Source organism: Bombina bombina, chromosome 1 (genome assembly GCF_027579735.1).
Source record: "Bombina bombina isolate aBomBom1 chromosome 1, aBomBom1.pri, whole genome shotgun sequence".
Classification (NCBI taxonomy): domain Eukaryota; kingdom Metazoa; phylum Chordata; class Amphibia; order Anura; family Bombinatoridae; genus Bombina; species Bombina bombina.
The window spans coordinates 689,150,199-689,173,345 of record NC_069499.1 but is presented as its reverse complement, the minus strand read 5'-3'; the positions used below and the strand labels follow the sequence as shown (position 1 = coordinate 689,173,345).

General features: G+C 42.0%; 1 protein-coding gene across 1 annotated transcript in view; it reads left to right on the top strand.

Annotated features, from left to right (window-relative positions):
* The window catches only part of SEPTIN6 (septin 6), a gene marked incomplete in the record, with an annotated part of 231,349 nt that overhangs the window by 140,956 nt on the left and 67,246 nt on the right, over positions 1-23,147 (top strand). The window contains 1 exon segment of the mRNA XM_053699188.1: positions 14,854-15,022. Within this exon segment, the coding sequence (XP_053555163.1) occupies positions 14,854-15,022 (169 nt within the window).

Sequence of the window (23,147 nt, the reverse complement as noted above, 5' to 3'; positions counted from 1 at the left end):
TCACTTGACTGGTCAATCTAGTTAAAGACAATTGATTCTTAATGTACAGATGTTTTGTTAGATTATTGTAAGCAGAATTGTAAAATAGCTTTGATAATCTACATTGTATGACAAAGTTTGTGTGTCTATCTATATATCTACAAATTTAAAAAGGGACTGCACACACTGGATTTGTATCATTAAAGCCAATAGAATGTATTCCATAGTGGTGATGTTTCAGGGTCTATAACCTCTTCCTCAGACCAAACAAGAATGTGACAAACATACAAGCTTAAATAGATCAAATGCCCCCCTCAGAAATAAAGTGCCAAAAACATTATCATGGCAACCCCATATGTATGCACCTCATACCCAATATCATTTAGACAGATTTATAGCAGTGGTCACTTAGGCATCATGCATAATATATCTTGCAAACCAGCAATCCCTTAAGGAATGGCCAAAAAATGATCCTCTAATTATAATGTATTGCCGACAGTGTATCTGGGAAATAATCAAATACAAGCTTGCACAGTATACATATATCCTGGCGAGTCAAAACCTGCATATGTCTTGGAAAACTTACTAATGATACACTGGTGTCATCATGCATACATAATTACAAGCTTGCACAGTATACATATATCCCAGCGAGTCATAACCTGCATATGTCTTGGAAAATGTTACTAATGATACACTGGTGTCATCATGCATACATAATTATTACTTTACTGTGTCAAAAAATCACCGGAAGTATAAATGACACCTATGTTCTCCGGAGTTATACAGGATATGTCAACGGACCTGGGCATGCCCCCATTAGGGTGGGCGACCAAGCCGTGTTCAATATTAGTTAGCTTCACTGTTGCATGGCTAATTTAGCATAGGGGGCAGGACCGGGCTTACAAGTATATTGTTATCGTTAAAGGGACAGTCTAGGCCAAAATAAACTTTCATGATTCAGATAGAGCATGTAATTTTAAACAATTTTCCAATTTACTTTTATCACCAATTTTGCTTTGTTCTCTTTGTATTCTTAGTTGAAAGCTTAACCTAGGAGGTTCATATGCTAATTTCTTAGACCTTGAAGGCCACCTCTTTTCAGAATACATTTTAAGTTTTTCACCACTAGAGGGTGTTAGTTCACGTATTTCATACAGATAACACTGTGCTCGTGTACATGAAGTTATCTGGGAGCAGGCACTAATTGACTAGACTGCAAGTCTGTCAAAAGAACTGAAATAAAGGGGCAGTTTGCATAGGCTTAGATACAAGATAATCACAGAGGTTAAAAGTATATTATTATAACTGTGTTGGTTATGCAAAACTGGGGAATGGGTAATAAAGGAATTATATATCTTTTAAAACAATAAAAATTCTGGTGTAGACTGTCCTTTTAACTATAATGATCCATTTACATAAGATATTCGGTTAATGTCGATGCAATCAGAGAATAGCAAATGTTAGCATAGTCTAAAGCAGATATATATATGTATATATGTGTGTGTGTGTGTGTGTGTGTGTGTATAAATATATATTTCTCCAACATTGGTGTGTCCGGTCCACGGCGTCATCCTTACTTGTGGGATATTCTCTTCCCCAACAGGAAATGGCAAAGAGTCCCAGCAAAGCTGGTCACATGATCCCTCCTAGGCTCCGCCCACCCCAGTCATTCTCTTTGCCGTTGCACAGGCAACATCTCCACGGAGATGGTTAAGAGTTTTTTGGTGTTTAAATGTAGTTTTATTCTTCTATCAAGTGTTTGTTATTTTAAAATAGTGCTGGTATGTACTATTTACTCTGAAACAGAAAAGGATGAAGATTTCTGTTTGTAAGAGGAAGATGATTTTTAGCAGACAGTAACTAAAATCGATTGCTGTTTCCACACAGGACTGTTGAGATGAAGTAACTTCAGTTGGGGGAAACAGTTAGCAGTCTTTTCTGCTTAAGGTATGACTAGCCATATTTCTAACAAGACTGTGTAATGCTGGAAGGCTGTCATTTCCCCTCATGGGGACCGGTAAGCCATTTTCTTAGTTAAACATAAAAGAATAAAGGGCTTAAAAAAGGGCTTAAAAACTGGTAGACATTTTTCTGGGCTAAAACAATTGCTTTACTAGGCATATTATGCAGATTCTAACTAATTATTGGTATTATAATCTTGGGGAACGTTTAGAAAAACGGCAGGCACTGTGTTGGACACCTTTTTCAGATGGGGGCCTTTCTAGTTATAGACAGAGCCTCATTCTGGGACTGTATAGGGGTTAAATGCAAAAACGGCTCTGGTTCCGTTAATTTAAGGGTTAAAGCTCTGAAATTTGGTGTGCAATACTTTTAATGCTTTAAGACACTGTGGTGAAATTTTGGTGAATTTTGAACAATTCCTTCATACTTTTTCACATATTCAGTAATAAAGTGTTTTCAGTTTGAAATTTAAAGTGACAGTAACGGTTTTATTTTAAAACGTTTTCTTCTGTTATGTGTGATCAGTCCACGGGTCATCATTACTTCTGGGATATAACTCCTCCCCAACAGGAAATGCAAGAGGATTCACCCAGCAGAGCTGCATATAGCTCCTCCCCTCTACGTCAGTCCCAGTCATTCTCTTGCACCCAACGACTAGATAGGATGTGTGAGAGGACTATGGTGATTATACTTAGTTTTTATGACTTCAATCAAAAGTTTGTTATTTTAAAATAGCACCGGAGCGTGTTATTACTTCTCTGGCAGAGTTTGAGGAAGAATCTGACAGAGATTTTTTACTATGATTTTAACCGGAGTCGTTAAGATCATATGGCTGTTCTCGACCATCTGAGGGAGGTAAAGGCTTCAGATCAGGGGACAGCGGGCAGATGAATCTGCATTGAGGTATGTGGCAGTTTTTATTTTCTGAATGGAATTGATGAGAAAAGCCTGCCATACCGTTAAAATGACATGTATGTATACACTTCAGTATTCTGGGGATGGTATTTCACCGGAACTACTGTGTTAAAGGTCACTAATCCTTTTAATAACTATTCTCATGTTAAACGTTTTTGCTGGAATGTAGAATCGTTTACATTGCTGAGGTACTGTGTGAATAAATATTTGGGCATTATTTTCCACTTGGCAGTTTTTTGCTTTAATTGTGACAGTTTCGTTTCTCTTCACTGCTGTGTGGGAGAGGGAGGGGCCGTTTTTGGCGCTCTTTGCTACGCATCAAAAAATTCCAGTCAGCTACTTTTATATTTCCTGCATGATCCGGTTCATCTCTGACAGATCTCAGGGGTCTTCAAACTTCTTTGAAGGGAGGTAAATTCTCTCAGCAGAGCTGTGAGAATTCTTATAGTGACTGTGTATAAAAAACGTTGTTTTGTTTTCTTATGTACAAATTTAATTAGTGTTGTTATTTACTAATGGGAACAAACCTTTGCTAAAAGTTGTGTTGTTTTAAAGTTTGATGAAATAACTGTTTTTCAGTTCATTATTTCAACTGTCATTTAATCGTTAGTACCTCTTTGAGGCACAGTGCGTTTTTTTGCTAAAAAAAGATTATAACCAAGTTGTAAGTTTTTTTGCTAGTGTGTTAAACATGTCTGACTCAGAGGAAGATATCTGTGTCATTTGTTCCAATGCCAAGGTGGAGCCCAATAGAAATTTATGTACTAACTGTATTGATGCTACTTTAAATAAAAGTCAATCTGTACAATGTGAACAAATTTCACCAAACAGCGAGGGGAGAGTTATGCCGACTAACTCGCCTCACGCGACAGTACCTGCATCTCCCGCCCGGGAGGTGCGTGATATTTTGGCGCCTAGTACATCTGGGCGGCCATTACAGATAACATTACAAGATATGGCTACTGTTATGACTGAAGTTTTGTCTAAATTACCTGAACTAAGAGGCAAGCGTGATCACTCTGGGGTGAGAACAGAGTGCGCTGACAATGCTAGGGCCATGTCTGATACTGCGTCACAGCTCGCAGAGCATGAGGACGGAGAGCTTCATTCTGTGGGTGACGGTTCTGATCCAAACAGATTGGACTCAGATATTTCAAATTTTAAATTTAAATTGGAGAACCTCCGTGTACTACTAGGGGAGGTCTTAGCAGCTCTCAACGATTGTAACACTGTTGCAATACCAGAGAAACTGTGTAGGTTGGATAAATACTTTGCGGTACCGGCGAGTACTGACGTTTTTCCTATACCTAAGAGACTAACTGAAATTGTTACTAAGGAGTGGGATAGACCCGGTGTGCCGTTCTCACCCCCTCCAATATTTAGAAAGATGTTTCCAATAGACGCCACCACTCGGGACTTATGGCAAACGGTCCCCAAGGTGGAGGGAGCAGTTTCTACTTTAGCTAAGCGTACCACTATCCCGGTGGAGGATAGCTGTGCTTTCTCAGATCCAATGGATAAAAAATTAGAGGGTTACCTTAAGAAAATGTTTGTTCAACAAGGTTTTATATTACAACCCCTTGCATGTATCGCGCCGATTACGGCTGCGGCAGCATTTTGGATTGAGTCGCTTGAAGAGAACCTTAGTTCCTCTACGCTAGACGACATTACGGACAGGCTTAGAGTCCTTAAACTAGCTAATTCTTTCATTTCGGAGGCCGTAGTACATTTAACCAAACTTACGGCTAAGAACTCAGGATTCGCCATACAGGCACGCAGGGCACTGTGGCTAAAATCCTGGTCAGCTGATGTTACTTCTAAGTCCAAATTACTTAATATACCTTTCAAGGGGCAGTCCTTATTCGGGCCCGGTTTGAAAGAAATTATCGCTGACATTACGGGAGGTAAGGGCCACGCCCTACCTCAAGACAAGGCCAAAGCTAAGGCTAGACAGTCTAATTTTCGTCCCTTTCGGAATTTCAAAACAGGAGCAGCATCAACCTCCACTGCACCAAAACAGGAAGGAGCTGTTGCTCGTTACAGGCAAGGCTGGAAGCCTAACCAGTCCTGGAACAAAAGCAAGCAGGCCAGGAAACCTGCTGCTGCCCCAAAGACAGCATGAACCGAGAGCCCCCGATCCGGGACCGGATCTAGTAGGGGGCAGACTCTCTCTCTTCGCCCAGGCCTGGGCAAGAGATGTTCAGGATCCCTGGGCACTAGAGATCATATCTCAGGGATACCTTCTAGACTTCAAATTATCTCCCCCAAGAGGGAGATTTCATCTGTCAAGGTTGTCAACAAACCAGATAAAGAAAGAAGCGTTTCTACGCTGCGTACAAGATCTGTTAACAATGGGAGTGATCCATCCGGTTCCGTGGTCGGAACAAGGACAAGGGTTCTACTCAAACCTGTTTGTGGTTCCCAAAAAAGAGGGAACTTTCAGGCCAATCTTAGATTTAAAGACTCTAAACAAATTCCTAAGAGTTCCATCGTTCAAAATGGAAACTATTCGGACAATCTTACCCATGATCCAAGAGGGTCAGTACATGACCACAGTGGATTTAAAGGATGCTTACCTTCACATACCGATCCACAAAGATCATCACCGGTATCTAAGGTTTGCCTTCTTAGACAGGCACTACCAGTTTGTAGCTCTTCCATTCGGATTGGCTACGGCTCCAAGAATCTTCACAAAGGTTCTGGGTACCCTTCTAGCGGTACTAAGACCGCGAGGGATTTCGGTAGCTCCGTACCTAGACGACATTCTAATACAAGCTTCAAGCTTTCAAACTGCCAAGTCTCATACAGAGTTAGTTCTGGCATTTCTAAGGTCGCATGGATGGAAAGTGAACGAAAAGAAGAGTTCTCTCTTTCCTCTCACAAGAGTTCCATTCTTGGGGACTCTTATAGATTCTGTAGAAATGAAGATTTACCTGACAGAAGACAGGTTAACAAAACTTCAAAATGCATGCCGCGTCCTTCATTCCATTCAACACCCGTCAGTAGCTCAATGCATGGAGGTGATCGGCTTAATGGTAGCGGCAATGGACATAGTACCGTTTGCACGCCTACACCTCAGACCGCTGCAATTATGCATGCTAAGTCAGTGGAATGGGGATTACTCAGATTTGTCCCCTACTCTGAATCTGAATCAAGAGACCAGAAATTCTCTTCTATGGTGGCTTCATCGGCCACACCTGTCCAGGGGGATGCCATTCAGCAGGCCAGACTGGACAATTGTAACAACAGACGCCAGCCTACTAGGTTGGGGCGCTGTCTGGAATTCTCTGAAGGCTCAGGGACTATGGAATCAGGAGGAGAGTCTCCTTCCAATAAACATTCTGGAATTGAGAGCAGTTCTCAATGCCCTTCTGGCTTGGCCCCAGTTAATAACTCGGGGGTTCATCAGGTTTCAGTCGGACAACATCACGACTGTAGCTTACATCAACCATCAGGGAGGGACAAGAAGCTCCCTAGCAATGATGGAAGTATCAAAGATAATTCGCTGGGCAGAGTCTCACTCTTGCCACCTGTCAGCAATCCACATCCCGGGAGTGGAGAACTGGGAGGCGGATTTCTTGAGTCGCCAGACTCTTCATCCGGGGGAGTGGGAACTTCATCCGGAGGTCTTTGCCCAAATACTTCGACGTTGGGGCAAACCAGAGATAGATCTCATGGCGTCTCGCCAGAACGCCAAACTTCCTCGCTACGGGTCCAGATCCAGGGATCCGGGAGCAGTTCTGATAGATGCTTTGACAGCACCTTGGAACTTCAGGATGGCTTATGTGTTTCCACCCTTCCCGCTGCTTCCTCGATTGATTGCCAAAATCAAACAGGAGAGAGCATCAGTAATTCTAATAGCACCTGCTTGGCCACGCAGGACTTGGTATGCAGATCTAGTGGACATGTCATCCTGTCCGCCTTGGTCTCTACCTCTAAGACAGGACCTTCTGATACAGGGTCCATTCAAACATCAAAATCTAACTTCTCTGAAGCTGACTGCTTGGAAATTGAACGCTTGATTTTATCAAAACGTGGTTTTTCTGAGTCGGTTATTGATACCCTGATTCAGGCTAGGAAGCCTGTTACCAGAAGGATTTACCATAAAATATGGCGGAAATACCTATACTGGTGCGAATCCAAAGGTTACTCCTGGAGTAAGGTTAGGATCGCTAGGATATTGTCCTTTCTACAAGAAGGTTTAGAAAAGGGTTTATCAGCTAGTTCATTAAAGGGACAGATTTCAGCTCTGTCCATCTTGTTACGCAGACGTCTGTCAGAAAGTCCAGACGTCCAGTCCTTTTGTCAGGCTTTAGCTAGGATCAAGCCTGTGTTTAAAGCTGTTGCTCCACCATGGAGTTTAAACTTAGTTCTTAACGTTTTACAGGGTGTTCCGTTTGAACCCCTTCATTCCATTGATATAAAAATGTTATCTTGGAAAGTTCTGTTTTTAATGGCTATTTCCTCTGCTCGAAGAGTCTCTGAGTTATCAGCCTTACATTGTGATTCCCCTTATCTGATTTTTCACTCAGACAAGGTAGTTCTGCGTACTAAACCTGGGTTCTTACCTAAGGTAGTCACTAACAGGAACATCAATCAAGAGATTGTTGTCCCATCCTTGTGTCCAAATCCTTCTTCAAAGAAGGAACGTCTTTTACACAATCTGGATGTAGTTCGTGCCCTCAAGTTCTACTTGCAGGCAACTAAAGATTTTCGCCAAACTTCTTCCTTGTTTGTCGTTTACTCTGGACAGAGGAGAGGTCAAAAAGCTTCTGCTACCTCTCTCTCTTTTTGGCTTCGTAGCATAATACGTTTAGCCTATGAGACTGCTGGACAGCAGCCTCCTGAAAGAATTACAGCTCACTCCACTAGAGCTGTGGCTTCCACTTGGGCCTTTAAGAATGAGGCCTCTGTTGAACAGATTTGCAAGGCTGCAACTTGGTCTTCGCTTCATACTTTTTCCAAATTTTACAAATTTGACACTTTTGCTTCTTCGGAGGCTATTTTTGGGAGAAAGGTTCTTCAGGCAGTGGTTCCTTCTGTATAATGAGCCTGCCTATCCCTCCCGTCATCCGTGTACTTTTGCTTTGGTATTGGTATCCCAGAAGTAATGATGACCCGTGGACTGATCACACATAACAGAAGAAAACATAATTTATGCTTACCTGATAAATTCCTTTCTTCTGTTGTGTGATCAGTCCACGGCCCGCCCTGTTTTAAGGCAGGTAAATATCTTTTAAATTATACTCCAGTCACCACTTCACCCTTGGTTACTCCTTTCTCGTTGATTCTTGGTCGAATGACTGGGACTGACGTAGAGGGGAGGAGCTATATGCAGCTCTGCTGGGTGAATCCTCTTGCATTTCCTGTTGGGGAGGAGTTATATCCCAGAAGTAATGATGACCCGTGGACTGATCACACAACAGAAGAAAGGAATTTATCAGGTAAGCATAAATTATGTTTTTTGTGCTTTGTTGACAAGTTTAAGCCTGTTTAACATGTCTGTACCATCAGATAAGCTATGTTCTATATGTATGAAAGCCAATGTGTCTCCCCATTTAAATTTATGTGATAATTGTGCCATAGTGTCCAAACAAAGTAAGGACAGTAATGCAACAGATAATGATATTGCCCAAGATGATTCCTCAAATGAGGGGAGTAAACATGATACTACATCATCCCCTACTGTGTCTACACCAGTTATGCCCACACAGGAGGCCCCTAGTACATCTAGTGCGCCAATACTTATTACCATGCAACAATTAACGGCTGTAATGGATAACTCCATAGCAAATCTTTTATCCAAAATGCCTACTTATCAGAGAAAGCGCGATTGCTCTGTTTTAAACACTGAAGAGCAAGAGGACGCTGATGATAACTGTTCTGACATACACTCACACCAATCTCAAGGGGCCATGAGGGAGGTTTTGTCTGATGGAGAAATTTCAGATTCAGGAAAAATTTCTCATCAAGCTGAACCTGATGTTGTGACATTTAAATTTAAATTAGAACATCTCCGCGCACTGCTTAAGGAGGTGTTATCTACACTGGATGATTGTGACAATTTGGTCATTCCAGAGAAATTATGTAAGATGGACAAGTTCCTAGAGGTTCCGGTGCCCCCGACGCTTTTCCTATACCCAAGCGGGTGGCAGACATAGTAAATAAAGAGTGGGAAAGGCCCGGCATACCTTTTGTTCCCCCCCCCCTATATTTAAGAAATTATTTCCTATAGTTGACCCCAGAAAGGACTTATGGCAGACAGTCCCCAAGGTCGAGGGGGCGGTTTCTACTCTAAACAAACGCACTACTATTCCTATCGAAGATAGTTGTGCTTTCAAAGATCCTATGGATAAGAAATTAGAGGGTTTGCTTAAAAAGATTTTTGTACAGCAAGGTTACCTTCTACAACCAATTTCATGCATTGTTCCTGTCACTACGGCAGCGTGTTTCTGGTTCGAGGAACTAGAAAAATCGCTCAGTAAACAATCTTCGTATGAGGAGGTTATGGACAGAGTTCAAGCACTTAAATTGGCTAACTTTTTTGTTTTAGATGCCGCTTTGCAATTAGCTAGATTAGCGGCGAAAAATTCAGGGTTTGCTGTCGTGGCGCGCAGAGTGCTTTGGCTAAAGTCTTGGTCAGCGGATGTGTCTTCCAAGACAAAATTGCTTAACATTCCTTTCAAAGGTAAAACATTATTTGGACCTGATTTGAAAGAGATTATTTCAGACATCACTGGGGGAAAGGGCCATGCCCTCCCACAGGATAGGTCTTTTAAGGCTAATAATAAGGCTAATTTTCGTCCCTTTCGCAGAAACGGACCAGTCTCTAATTTTGTATCCTCTAAGCAAGAGGGTAATACTTCACAACCCAAACCAGCCTGGAAACCAATGCAAGGCTGGAACAAGGGTAAGCAGGCCAAGAAGCCTACCACTGCTACCAAAACAGCATGAAGGGATAGCCCCCGATCCGGGACCGTATCTAGTGGGGGGCAGACTTTCTCTCTTTGCTCAGGCTTGGGCAAGAGATGTTCAGGATCCTTGGGCGCTAGAAATAGTTTCTCAAGGTTATCTCCTGGAATTCAAGGAACTACCCCCAAGGGGAAGGTTCCACAGGTCTCAATTATCTTCAAACCAAATAAAGAGACAGGCATTCTTACATTGTGTAGAAGACCTGTTAAAGATGGGAGTGATACATCCAGTTCCAATAAGAGAACAAGGAATGGGATTTTATTCCAATCTGTTCATAGTTCCCAAAAAAGAGGGAACATTCAGACCAATTTTGGATCTAAAGACCCTAAACAAATTTCTCAGGGTACCATCGTTCAAAATGGAAACTATTCGAACGATCCTACCTACTATCCAGGAAAATCAATTTATGACTACCGTGGATTTAAAGGATGCGTACCTACATATTCCTATCCACAAGGAACATCATCAGTTCCTAAGGTTCGCTTTTCTGGACAAGCATTACCAGTTTGTGGCACTTCCATTTGGATTAGCCACTGCTCCAAGGATTTTCACAAAGGTACTAGGGTCCCTTCTAGCGGTTCTAAGACCAAGGGGCATTGCAGTAGTACCTTACTTGGACGACATCCTGATTCAAGCGTCGTCCCTGTCAAAAGCAAAGGCTCATACGGACATCGTCCTAGCCTTTCTCAGATCTCACGGATGGAAGGTGAACAAAGAAAAAAGTTCTCTGTCCCCGTCAACAAGAGTTCCCTTCTTGGGAACAATAATAGATTCCTTAGAAATTAGGATTTTTCTGACAGAGGTCAGAAAATCAAAACTTCTAAGCTCTTGTCAAGTACTTCATTCTGTTCCTCGTCCTTCCATAGCACAGTGCATGGAAGTAATAGGATTGATGGTTGCAACAATGGACATAGTTCCTTTTGCACGAATTCATCTAAGACCATTACAACTGTGCATGCTCAGACAGTGGAATGGGGATTATACAGACTTGTCTCCGACGATTCAAGTAGATCAAAAGACCAGAGATTCACTCCGTTGGTGGCTGACCCTGGACAATCTGTCACAGGGAATGAGCTTCTGCAGACCAGAGTGGGTCATTGTCACGACCGACGCCAGCCTAGTGGGCTGGGGCGCGGTCTGGGAATCCCTGAAAGCTCAGGGTCTATGGTCTCGGGAAGAGTCTCTTCTCCCGATAAACATTCTGGAACTGAGAGCGATATTCAATGCTCTCAGAGCTTGGCCTCAACTAGCAAAGGCCAAATTCATAAGGTTTCAGTCAGACAACATGACGACCGTTGCATATATCAATCATCAGGGGGGAACAAGGACTTCCCTGGCGATGAAAGAAGTGACCAAGGTAATTCAATGGGCGGAGGATCACTCCTGCCACTTGTCTGCGATCCACATCCCAGGAGTGGAAAATTGGGAAGCGGATTTTCTGAGTCGTCAGACATTCCATCCGGGGGAGTGGGAACTCCATCCGGAAATCTTTGCCCAAATAACTCAATTATGGGGCATTCCAGACATGGATCTGATGGCGTCTCGCCAGAACTTCAAGGTTCCTTGCTACGGGTCCAGATCCAGGGATCCCAAGGCGACCCTAGTAGATGCACTAGTAGCACCTTGGACCTTCAACCTAGCTTATGTATTCCCACCGTTTCCTCTCATCCCCAGGCTGGTAGCCAGGATCAATCAGGAGAGGGCCTCAGTGATCTTGATAGCTCCTGCATGGCCACGCAGCACTTGGTATGCAGACCTGGTGAATATGTCATCGGCTCCACCATGGAAGCTACCTTTGAGACAGGACCTTCTTGTTCAGGGTCCATTCGAACATCCGAATCTGGTTTCCCTCCAACTGACGGCTTGGAGATTGAACGCTTGATTTTATCAAAGCGTGGGTTTTCAGATTCTGTAATAGATACTCTGATTCAGGCTAGAAAGCCTGTAACTAGAAAAATTTACCATAAAATATGGAAAAAATATATCTGTTGGTGTGAATCTAAAGGATTCCCATGGAACAAGATAAAAATTCCTAAGATTCTATCCTTTCTACAAGAAGGTTTGGAGAAAGGATTATCTGCAAGTTCTCTGAAGGGACAGATCTCTGCTTTATCTGTTTTACTTCACAAAAGACTGGCAGCTGTGCCAGATGTTCAAGCATTTGTTCAGGCTCTGGTTAGGATCAAGCCTGTTTACAGACCTTTGACTCCTCCCTGGAGTCTAAATCTAGTTCTTTCAGTTCTTCAAGGGGTTCCGTTTGAACCCTTACATTCCGTAGATATTAAGTTATTATCTTGGAAAGTTTTGTTTTTGGTTGCAATTTCTTCTGCTAGAAGAGATTCAGAGTTATCTGCTCTGCAGTGTTCTCCGCCCTATCTGGTGTTCCATGCAGATAAGGTGGTTTTGCGTACTAAGCCTGGTTTTCTTCCGAAAGTTGTTTCCAACAAAAATATTAACCAGGAGATAGTTGTACCTTCTTTGTGTCCGAATCCAGTTTCAAAGAAGGAACGTTTGTTACACAATTTGGACGTAGTCCGTGCTCTAAAATTCTATTTAGAGGCTACTAAAGATTTCAGACAAACATCTTCCTTGTTTGTTGTTTATTCTGGTAAAAGGAGAGGTCAAAAAGCGACTTCTACCTCTCTTTCCTTTTGGCTTAAAAGCATTATCCGATTGGCTTATGAGACTGCCGGACGGCAGCCTCCTGAAAGAATCACAGCTCACTCCACTAGGGCTGTGGCTTCCATATGGGCCTTCAAGAACGAGGCTTCTGTTGACCAGATATGTAAGGCAGCGACTTGGTCTTCACTGCACACTTTTGCCAAATTTTACAAATTTGATACTTTAGCTTCTTCGGAGGCTATTTTTGGGAGAAAGGTTTTGCAAGCCGTGGTGCCTTCCATTTAGGTGACCTGATTTGCTCCCTCCCTTCATCCGTGTCCTAAAGCTTTGGTATTTGTTCCCACAAGTAAGGATGACGCCGTGGACCGGACACACCAATGTTGGAGAAAACAGAATTTATGCTTACCTGATAAATTACTTTCTCCACGGGTGTGTCCGGTCCACGGCCCGCCCTGGTTTTTTAATCAGGTCTGATGAATTATTTTCTCTAACTACAGTCACCACGGTATCATATGGTTTCTCCTATATATATTTCCTCCTGTCCGTCGGTCGAATGACTGGGGTGGGCGGAGCCTAGGAGGGATCATGTGACCAGCTTTGCTGGGACTCTTTGCCATTTCCTGTTGGGGAAGAGAATATCCCACAAGTAAGGATGACGCCGTGGACCGGACACACCGTTGGAGAAAGTAATTTATCAGGTAAGCATAAATTCTATTTCTCCTATGTGAAGAACATTGGAATGTGGAATATTAATATTTTCATGTCTGGTTAGTGCACATGAGGCGATGTGACTTTTGCTCCCTTGACTTCTATTGGGAAATAGAATATTGCAAACGCGATAACCTAAGTTCAGCTTTTTGTACTTGTAGGGTTATCGTGCAAGCAAAAACAGTTTACTTTCAACTCATAATACAAGCGCAACCCAAGGCGCGCAAAAAGCTTACTTCTATCGCAGTTAGCATTCGAGCAGGAGCGTTAATAATGCTCCACTTGTAATCTGGCCTTTGATGATGTCATTTAGTCCTAAATAGTGTCCAGGACTTTGATGTGTGGTGTGTTTGTAGATCTATAAAAGCATAAAAAACACTGATGACCTGCAAATCCTGTTTCAGACTTTGTAACCAAAAGCAATGTAGTTTTATTAACATGCACTGACCATGCAGGATACTTTTCCAAATAGATGCATGCTGTAGCCTATCGTTATAGGGAATAGTGGTGGGCTGCACATAACAATATTAATTTTCACTTTTTTTTTTTTTGCCCATAATATATCTTAAGCTGTGGCTTTCAGTAGTGATCTGTTCACTCTAGGATAATTATCTTACTCCTAATCTTAAAGTGAAGGTCAATTTTTGCTATTATCTATATACCATGTTAAAGTTTATGTTATAAATATTAAAGTCGCTGAGTTTATATGTAGAAATAACGAATCCATTTCTAATAAAATGTATTTATAATATACCTCCGTTATTGCAATTAGCTCTGCCCCTACCACACTTCCTTATTCAGATGTTATGACGTTGCTTTGTTTCTTACAAGCGGACTACGCTCGTGCACCCGTGTTTTGTTTGAACTGCGTATCGTCAAGTCAATAACGCTTGCGTTTCGTCAACCCACGTAACAAATAAATACTTTATGATGTAGAGATCGATTATAATTTAGCCCAATTCGTTTTGTAAAGGCGCTGCTTATTGATTCTTACCTGTTATAGTTGCAGGCTAATTTGCTAGGATGCGAGAGAGCGTTGATGTTGATTCAATGTATCAACAATTGTGAGAGCGGACAACGCATGCGCGAAACATGAATGAGCATGCCGATGATGACGCGCTTTGTTTAAACCCATGAGCATAAGGTTGCAATGACGAAACCGAAAAGGGGCTGGACGCCACAGGGGTAAACACTAGATTCGATAGAAAAACTGTCGCTCAATAACGGCAGTATGGCGGGCGGATTATACAGGTGAAACGAAGCAGATTGAAAACGTTAAAAATAAAACTTTTTATTGTATTTATATATAATTTGATGAATGAACATCATACTGAATTTAACTAACATATTGAAAAATTATAACCTGAACGCCAGACTTGACCTTCACTTTAAAACCTTTGTATCTCTTTTAGATTCATAAACCAGTATATGCAGTCTCATAGATCTACATTGTGGTTAGACTATCTGATTAAAATCTGATCTAAATGGTTTTAAATTATCTATAACGCATCAAATTGTTATGTAAAATCAATAGTTAGGTTTTAAGGACAGAAAACTTCCTTTAAAGCCAATTTATCAGTCTTTCTTAGACTTAGGGTTATTATTCAAATAGGCCTCAAGTTTCATATTTATAGATTTTACCTGTAGCTTTTACCCTTTAACAAAGATTACAGATATTGTACTTTCCTTTAGTTGAAAATGAAACCCACTGTGATTTTGTCAAGTTACGAGAGATGCTTATACGGGTAAACATGGAGGATCTTCGAGAGCAAACGCACACACGTCATTATGAGCTCTACCGAAGGTGCAAACTAGAAGAAATGGGATTCAAAGATACAGACCCAGACAGCAAGCCTTTCAGGTATTATGAAATGTTCTTAATAACTCTAGGAACTTACTGTTGTAAATAAACATGGAGCTAAATCCTTTTTCTTTCCTAAAATATGGAGAGTCCACGACATCATTCAATTACTAGTGGGAATATCACTCCTGGCCAGCAGGAGGAGGCAAGGAGCACCACAGCAAAGCTGTTAAGTGTCACTCCCTTACCCACAATCTCCAGTCATTCTCTTTACCTCTGTCAATGGAGGAGGTGAAGTTTGGTGTCTGAAGAAATTAATTCCTTTTTCGGGTACTTTTCCCTACAAGCAAGGATTTGGGTTTAGATGAGTCCACGTCAATCTCTTCAGTAAAGTAGTGGAGGCTTTTAAGTAGTAAGGAAGTTGTGAGGTAGTCCTTGCTTTGTTTCCTAACACATTGCTGCCCATGGTACAGAAAGAGTTGTTTACTCTGTTCTTTCTTTTTCTACAGGTCTCTGTAAGGAGTATGTGTCCTTTCATGCCTTGTGAGCTGTCTTCCTGCCCGGACAGCTAGACTGTAGGTAAGTGCTTTTGTCTTCTAGGTCTTGGAGACTTGCACTTCAGAACAATATGTCATATGCAGTAGATGGGGACATTTTTAAAATCCTTTATACAGGATTTTATTTGGCAGTGGGCAGGCACATTATGTATGTTGACACTAGGGGTTAATCTTCCCTTTATTGTGACGTTTTTTCCTCTTTGGGCTAATTTTGTTGAAATACTTTATTAGTATGTGTGTGGCTTATGTTTTATACAGGGATTTATGTATAAACTTAAAATTTGGCAGTTGGTTTTCTTTGCTTGCTTTGCTAGAACAGGCTAACTGACAAACTGCTTGAGTTTGAAACCAGCTGCAGCTACTTCCATCTTATGTTGTAGGCAGAGAGAAACGCGTGCCTTTTACTTGCGTACATTCCTCTCTCTGCCGGTCATGTGTCTTCTTTCTGCTGTCAGATATTTACAGAGCGGAGCAACGTCATTGCATTTCAGTCTCTTCAGTGTCTATCTACTATACAATCGTTTTAGAGAAATCTGGCAGTTAAATTGTGGTATTAAAAATTCTTAAAGTGACAGTGTATTTAAAAAATTTCTACAATTTGGAATTTTTTTTATTTAGTATTATGGACATGGACCAAGACTCAGTGTTTTTGACAAATGCTTGTTATGCCTAGAGGCACAAATTGTTTTGCCTATGCAATTCTGTGCTGCATGCTTAGCTAGAACACTTTAATTTTAAAGAATTGTTGCCCTCTAAGCCCAATGTCTCTCAGGATGATGCTGTTCAGGCAATGCCACAGCTGTCTCCTCAAACATCCCAAGCCTCTATGGTGTCACATACAGTGCCCTGCAGTTCCTCTCAGCCTCCTGGAGGAGTTTATTTGCCTGCAGATTTTGCTGCACAGGTATGTTCTGCGGTATCTGCGGAATTATCTGCTTTTCCTATGCTGGGAAAACGCAAGAGGAAAATTAGACATTTAGATAGTAAGGTTTCTGTTCCACCTACTGCTATGCAGGTTGCCCTCCCTCAAAAGTCTGATGAGGAGGATACGCCGGTAGCCTCTGAGGGTAAAATCTCAGATTCGGACAGTATTATTCCTTCATCTGAAAATGAAGTAAACTTCAGATTTAAGCTTGAACACCTTTGTGTACTGTTAAAGGAGGTATTGGCTACTTTGGACGACTCCGGTACTTCTGTCGTTGTCAACCCTAAGAAGTCTAGTAAACTTAATAAATACTATGATGTTCCTTCCTCTGTGGAAGTTTTTCCTGTCCCAGACCGTGTGACGGAATGGGAAAAGCCAGGGATTCCTTTCTCTCTGTCTCCCATATTTAAAAAGATGTTTCCTGTTGCTGAATCCATTAGAGATTCTTGGTGCATGGTGCCTAAATTAGAAGGGGCTATTTCTACTCTGGCTAAGAGAACTATAATCCCTATAGACAAAAAGTTGGAAGCTTATTTGAAGAAGATGTATGTTCATCATGGTCTCTAATGGCAACCTGCAGTTTGTATTGCCACAGTAGCAAGTGCAGCATCTTATTGGTGTGAAGCGTTGTCTGAATCAATTTTATACAAAAATACAATACAATCAATTTTATACAAACAGAAATACAATGTACAGATGTTGTAAGATGGTAAAAAAAACGCAATCTGTAACAAATGGACTAAGAAACAATACTCTCCTTTTAGGTTTAGACCGCTGCCTTCTTTCAGTCTCTCCCCAGGGACTGTGATAGATACAGGATTGCAAAAGTAGATGGTGCAGGTCTTGATATTGAACTGAGGATATGTAGATATCTTCTAACTTTCTGATGGTAAGAGGAAACAGACTTGTGTATATAAATGCCAATTAATAAGAGTGCAGTATACTCTCTCCATAAGATGTATAATGTCTGCTCATCTGTAGGTCACCCCATGGTTATGTAGCTTGATAAACTGGAAACAAGGAGAGGCTCCAATGAAATAAACATAAAGATTTACTTGGCCATTATTGGAATATCACCTTGCTTTCTTTGCTGTGACATAGCCGGAATCAGAGATTTGATGGAGTAAGTTATTACTTGTTTTCTCAAGTAAATCTTTATGTTTATTTCATTGGAGCCTCTCCTTGTTTCCAGTTTATCAAGCTACATACCCGTGGGGTAACCTACAGATGAGCAGACATTATACATCTTATGGAGTGAGTATACTGCACTCTTATTAATTGGCATTTATATACACAACAAGTCTGTTTCCTCTTGCCATTAGAAAGTTAGAAGATATCTACATATCCACAGTTCAATATCAAGACCTGCGCCATCTACTTTTGCAATCCTGAATCAATTTTAGTAGAGACTCCGTTGGAGGAGATACAAGATAGAATTAAGGCTCTCAAACTAGCCAATTCCTTTATTTCTGATGCTAACATTCAAGTTATTAGACTGGGAGCCAAAATGCCTGGCTTCACTGTCCTATCCCGCATGGCATTGTGGCTAAAAGCTTGGTCAGCTGTTACCTCTATATCCAAGCTTCCTTACAAGGGGAAGACCTTGTTCGGACCTGTTCTGGTAGAAATAATTTCTGATATTACGGGTGGAAAAGGGTCTTTTCTACCGCAAGACAAAAAGAACAGACTCAAAGGACGTCAAAGTAATTTTCGTTCCTTTCGTAACTTCAAAGGTCAAAAGTCTTCCTCTCCCTCTTCCAAGCAGGAGCAGTCCAAGTCTTCTTGGAAGTGAGTCTTGGAATAAGGGGAAGCAATCAAAGAAACCCTTAGCTGAGTCTAAGTCAGCATGAAGGGTTGGCCCCTGGTCCAGATTCTGATCAAGTGGGGGGCAGACTTTCCCTGTTTTGTCAAGCGTGGAGATGAGATGTCCCAGGTCCTTTGGCTGTGGACATAGTATCTCAGGGTTACAAAATAGAATTCAAAAATTTCCCTCCCGGGGGCAGATTCCTCTTCTCAAGATTATCTGCAGACCAGGTAAAAAAAGAGGCATTCTTAAACTGCGTTCAGGACCTTTCCTCCCTGGGAGTGATTGTTCCAGTAAGGGAACAGGGTCTAGGATTCTATTCAAATCTGTTTGTGGTTCCCAGAAAAGAGGGAACTTTTCGACCCATTTTAGACCGAAAATGCCTCTACAAGTTTCTCAGGGTACCGTCCTTCAAAATGGAAACCATTCATTCCATTCTTCCTTTGGTCCAAGAGGGTCAGTTCATGACGACCATAGACCTGAAGGACGCGCATCTTCATGTTCCCATCCACAGGGATCATTACAAATTCCTGAGATTCGCCTTTCTAGACAAACACTTTCAGTTTGTGGCTCTTCCGTTTGGCCTTGCCACAGCTCCCAGAATTTTCTCAAAGGTTCTGGGGACTCTCTTGGCAGTGATCAGGTCTCAGGGAATTGCAGTGGTGCCATACCTGGACGACATATTGGTTCAGGCGCCATCTTTTCAACAAGCTCTCATAGAGAGATCTTTTTGTCTTTTCTACGTTCCCACGGTTGGAAAGTAAATCTGGAAAAGTGTTCCCTTGTTCCAGCTACAAGGGTGGTTTTCTCAGGGACCATAATAGATATCTATGAAAAAAATTCTGATGGTATTCAGAAAATCCAAAATTCTCTCCTCTTGCCTCTCTCTTTAGTCTATTGTTCGGCCATCAGTGGCTCGATGTATGGAGGTAATTGGTCTGATGGTCGCTTCCATGGACATCATTCCATTTGAGAGCTCTGCAATTATGCATGCTCAGACAATGGAACGGAGACCATTTGGATCTGTCTTGGAGGATAGATCTAGACCAGTCGGCAAGAGACTCTCTCCCATGGTGGCTTTCTCAGGACCATCTGTCTCAGGGCACATGCTTCCGGAGATCTTCCTGGGTGATTGTGACCACGGACACCAGCCTGCTAGGCTGGGGAGCAGTCTGGGACTCGTTAAAGGCACAGGGACTATGGACTCGGGAGGAGTCTGCTCTCCCCATAAACATCTTGGAGTTGAGTGATTTACAATGCTCTGATGGCTTGGCCTCAATTGTCCTTACCCCTTTTTATCTGGTTTCAGTCTGACAACATTACCTCAGTGGCTTACATCAACCACCAGGGAGTTCCTTAGCCATGAAGGAGGTGGCACGGATTATTCAGTGGGCGGAAGCTTACAATTGTTTATCTGCCATCCACATTCCTGGAGTGGACAACTGGGAAGCGGATTTCCTGAGCAGACAGACATTTCATCCCAGGGAGTGGGCTCTCCATCTGGAGGTGTTCTCCAGGTTAACCCTCAAATGGGGGGTGCCGGATCTGATGGCGTCTCTGCAGAACGCGTAGTTTCCAAGGTACGGTTCAAGGACAAGAGATTCTCAGGCCGCTCTGATAGATGCTCTGGCGTGTCCTTAGGATTTTGGTCTAGCATACCTGTTTCCTCCGTTTGCGCTCCTTCCACAAGTTATTGCTCGTATCAAATAAGAGAGAGCATTGGTAATTCTAATAGCTTCTGCATGGTCTTGCAGGATCTGGTATGCAGACCTAGTGAAGATGTCTTCTCGGCCACCTTGGAGGTTTCCTCTGAGGAAGGACCTAACTCGAGGTCCATTCCTCCATCAAAATCTTGTTTCTCTGAAGCTGACTGCTTGGAGATTGAATGCTTAGTTCTGTCTAAGCGTGGATTTTTTTGAGTCGGTCATTGTGACCATGATCCAGGCTTTATTGGTGTGAATCTAAGGGCTACTCTTGGAGTAGGGTCAGGATTCCTAGAATTTTGTCTTTTCTCCAGGAAGGTCTGTAGAAAAGGATGTCTGTCAGTTCTCTGAAAGGTCAGGTTTCTGCATTATCAATTTTTTAACACAAGGGTCTGGCGGATGTGCCAGATGTTGTTAAATCTTTTTGTCAGGCCCTGGCCAGAATCAGGCCTGTGTTTAAACCTGTTGCTCCTCTTTGGAGCCTTAATCTTTTTCTCCGTTTGAGCCAATGCATTTCATAGATATTAAGTTGCTATCTTTGAAGGTTTTGTTTCTTATTGCTATCTCTTCTGCTCAGAGAGTTTCTGAACTCTCAGCTTTGCAGTGTAATTCGCCTTACCTTATCTTTCATGCGGATAAGGCGGTTCTTCGTACTAAATTGGGTTTCTTCCTAAAGTGGTTTTGGATAGAAATTGTTCTTCCTTCTCTCTGTCCCAATCCTTCTCATAAAGAACGTCTGTTGCACAACTTGGATGTTGTGCATGCTCTAAAATTCTACCTACAGATGACTAAGGATTTTCGCCAGTCTTCTGCACTGTTTGTTTGTTTCTCAGGAAAGCGTAAGGGTCAGAAGGCTACTTCTACTTCTCCTTCCCTCTGGTTGAGAAGTATGATTCATTTTGCTTATGAGACTGCTGGACAGCAGTCTCCTGAGAGAATTACAGCTCATTCCACTAGGGCTGTCTCCTCTTCTTGGGTTGTCAAAGATGAAGCTTCTGTGGAACAGCTTTTTTAGGCTACAACTTGGTCCTCTCTGCATGCTTTTTCCCAATTTTCTAAATTTGATACTTTTGCCTCGGCTGAGGCCTCTTTTGGGAGAAAGATTCTTCAAGCGGTGGTGCATTCTGTTTAGGTCTGCCTGTCTTGTTCTCCTTACCTGTTCATTCTGTGTCCTCTAGCTTGGGAATTGGTTCCCACTAATAATTGAATGTCCAATCCACGACCCCACCATTTATTAAGACAGTTATTTTTTTACTAAACCTCAAGCACCTCTACAGCTTTTGTGTTATTCTTTTTCCATTTCCCTTCGGTCGAATGACTGGGTATAATGGGTAAGGAAGTGACGCTTAACAGCTTTGCTGTGGTGCTCTTTGTCTCCTCCTGCTGGCCAAGAGTGATATTCCCACTAGTAATTGAATGACGTCGTGGACTCTCCATATCAGCAAAGAAAGAAATTAATTTAGAAATTTCAGAAACGCTTTAACCCCAACACACCATGGCGGGGCATGTGAGTGCAACTATTCACACCGAAATGGTGCCGCTGCCTTCTTTACTAACCAAGAAGGAGGCAGGGCCATAAAGTGCATACCATACAGGGCTAAAAATTAAATGAAAGAAAAATTGAGTCTTTATTATCACCACCATAACAGCAGAAGGCTCTTTAGCCCAGCGACATAAATGAATATGAATAAAGCAAAACATAAGACCCACCAGGCTGATAAAATAAAAACAAGCCCCTTATACCAAACACCCGTTTCCACGGTGCTGCAGAAAAACCTTTTCCCCCGCATGAACTAAGACTAGTACACACTACAAGGAAAAGTACAGGAATTATATTCCTAAACATCAAGAGTAAACATTCTAGCCTCATGAAGCTGGTTAACCCCTTCATTACTAACAAAGGTAAACCATTGTCTCTCTTATCTGTCACTGTAAGTGCCTGCACCTGCCACAAATAATATCCCAACTAGGATATATCGGTCCTATTATATATTGCAGAATATTTTAAAGTGGCTAATCTCCCATACATAGAAGACTCAACAGCACTTACCTGCATCTAGCCATCCGGCAGGAGGACAGCACACCCAGCATGAGAGGATGCCACTAATAACAGAGACCTGGGTAGAAAAGAAAGGCTAGAGTAAACATACTCTTGCTTTCTATACTAGGGTAGCATAATGTTAGGAAAACGAAGCAAGGCCCACCTTGCAATTTCCTAACTGCTTTAAAGCCACCACAGCCTTTCTGAAGAGATTGATGTGGAGTACACTAGACCCAGATTTGTCAGGATAGGTCAGTGCAAGCCTGCTCTGGCTTTCAAAATAATAAAAACTTGATTGTAGAAAAATCTTTACCAGACACCTAATTTCTCTTGTAAGGTGTATCCAGTCCACGGATTCATCCATTACTTGTGGGATATTCTCCTTCCCAACAGGAAGTTTCAAGAGGATCACCCACAGCAGAGCTGTCTATATAGCTCCTCCCCTAACTGCCACTCCCAGTCATTCTCTTGCAGCTCTTGACAAGAAAGGAAGTATCAAGAGAGATGTGGTGAATTAGTGTAGTTTATCTTCAATCAAAAGTTTATTTTTAAACGGTACCGGCGTTGTACTGTTTTTACCTCAGGCAGAAATTAGAAGAAGAGTTTTGCCTGAGGTTTTTGATGATCTTAGCAGGTTGTAACTAAGGTCCACTGCTGTTCTCACACATAACTGAAGAGTATGGGAAAACTTCAGCTGGGGGAACGGCCTGCAGAATTAACTGCTCTGAGGTATGTTCAGTATATTTTTTTCTAGAGAGATAAGGTCTAGAAAATGCGGACAGTGCCTAATATATTTAAGGTAAGCCTGATTACAGTGATTTAACAAATGACTGGCATCATGCTTGCAGTAAAGGGTAATATTCATGTTCCTTGCTCTTATTACTTAGTATGTAAAACGTTTGCATGATATATAAAGAAGGTTTTTTACTGAGGGTGATAAATCTTTATTTGGGGCCTAGTTTTCCACATGGCTGACTAGATTTCTCCTAGGAGTAGTTATTTATGGCCCTTTCACTTTGAGTGCATTGTGGGAGGGGCCTATTTTCACGCTCTAATTGCGCAGTAGTTTTTACATTCTGAGACATCCAGCTTCCCTGAAGGAGTCCCCTGACATATTGGACCTCTCTAAAGGGTTTTTGTGCCTACAAAAGTCGT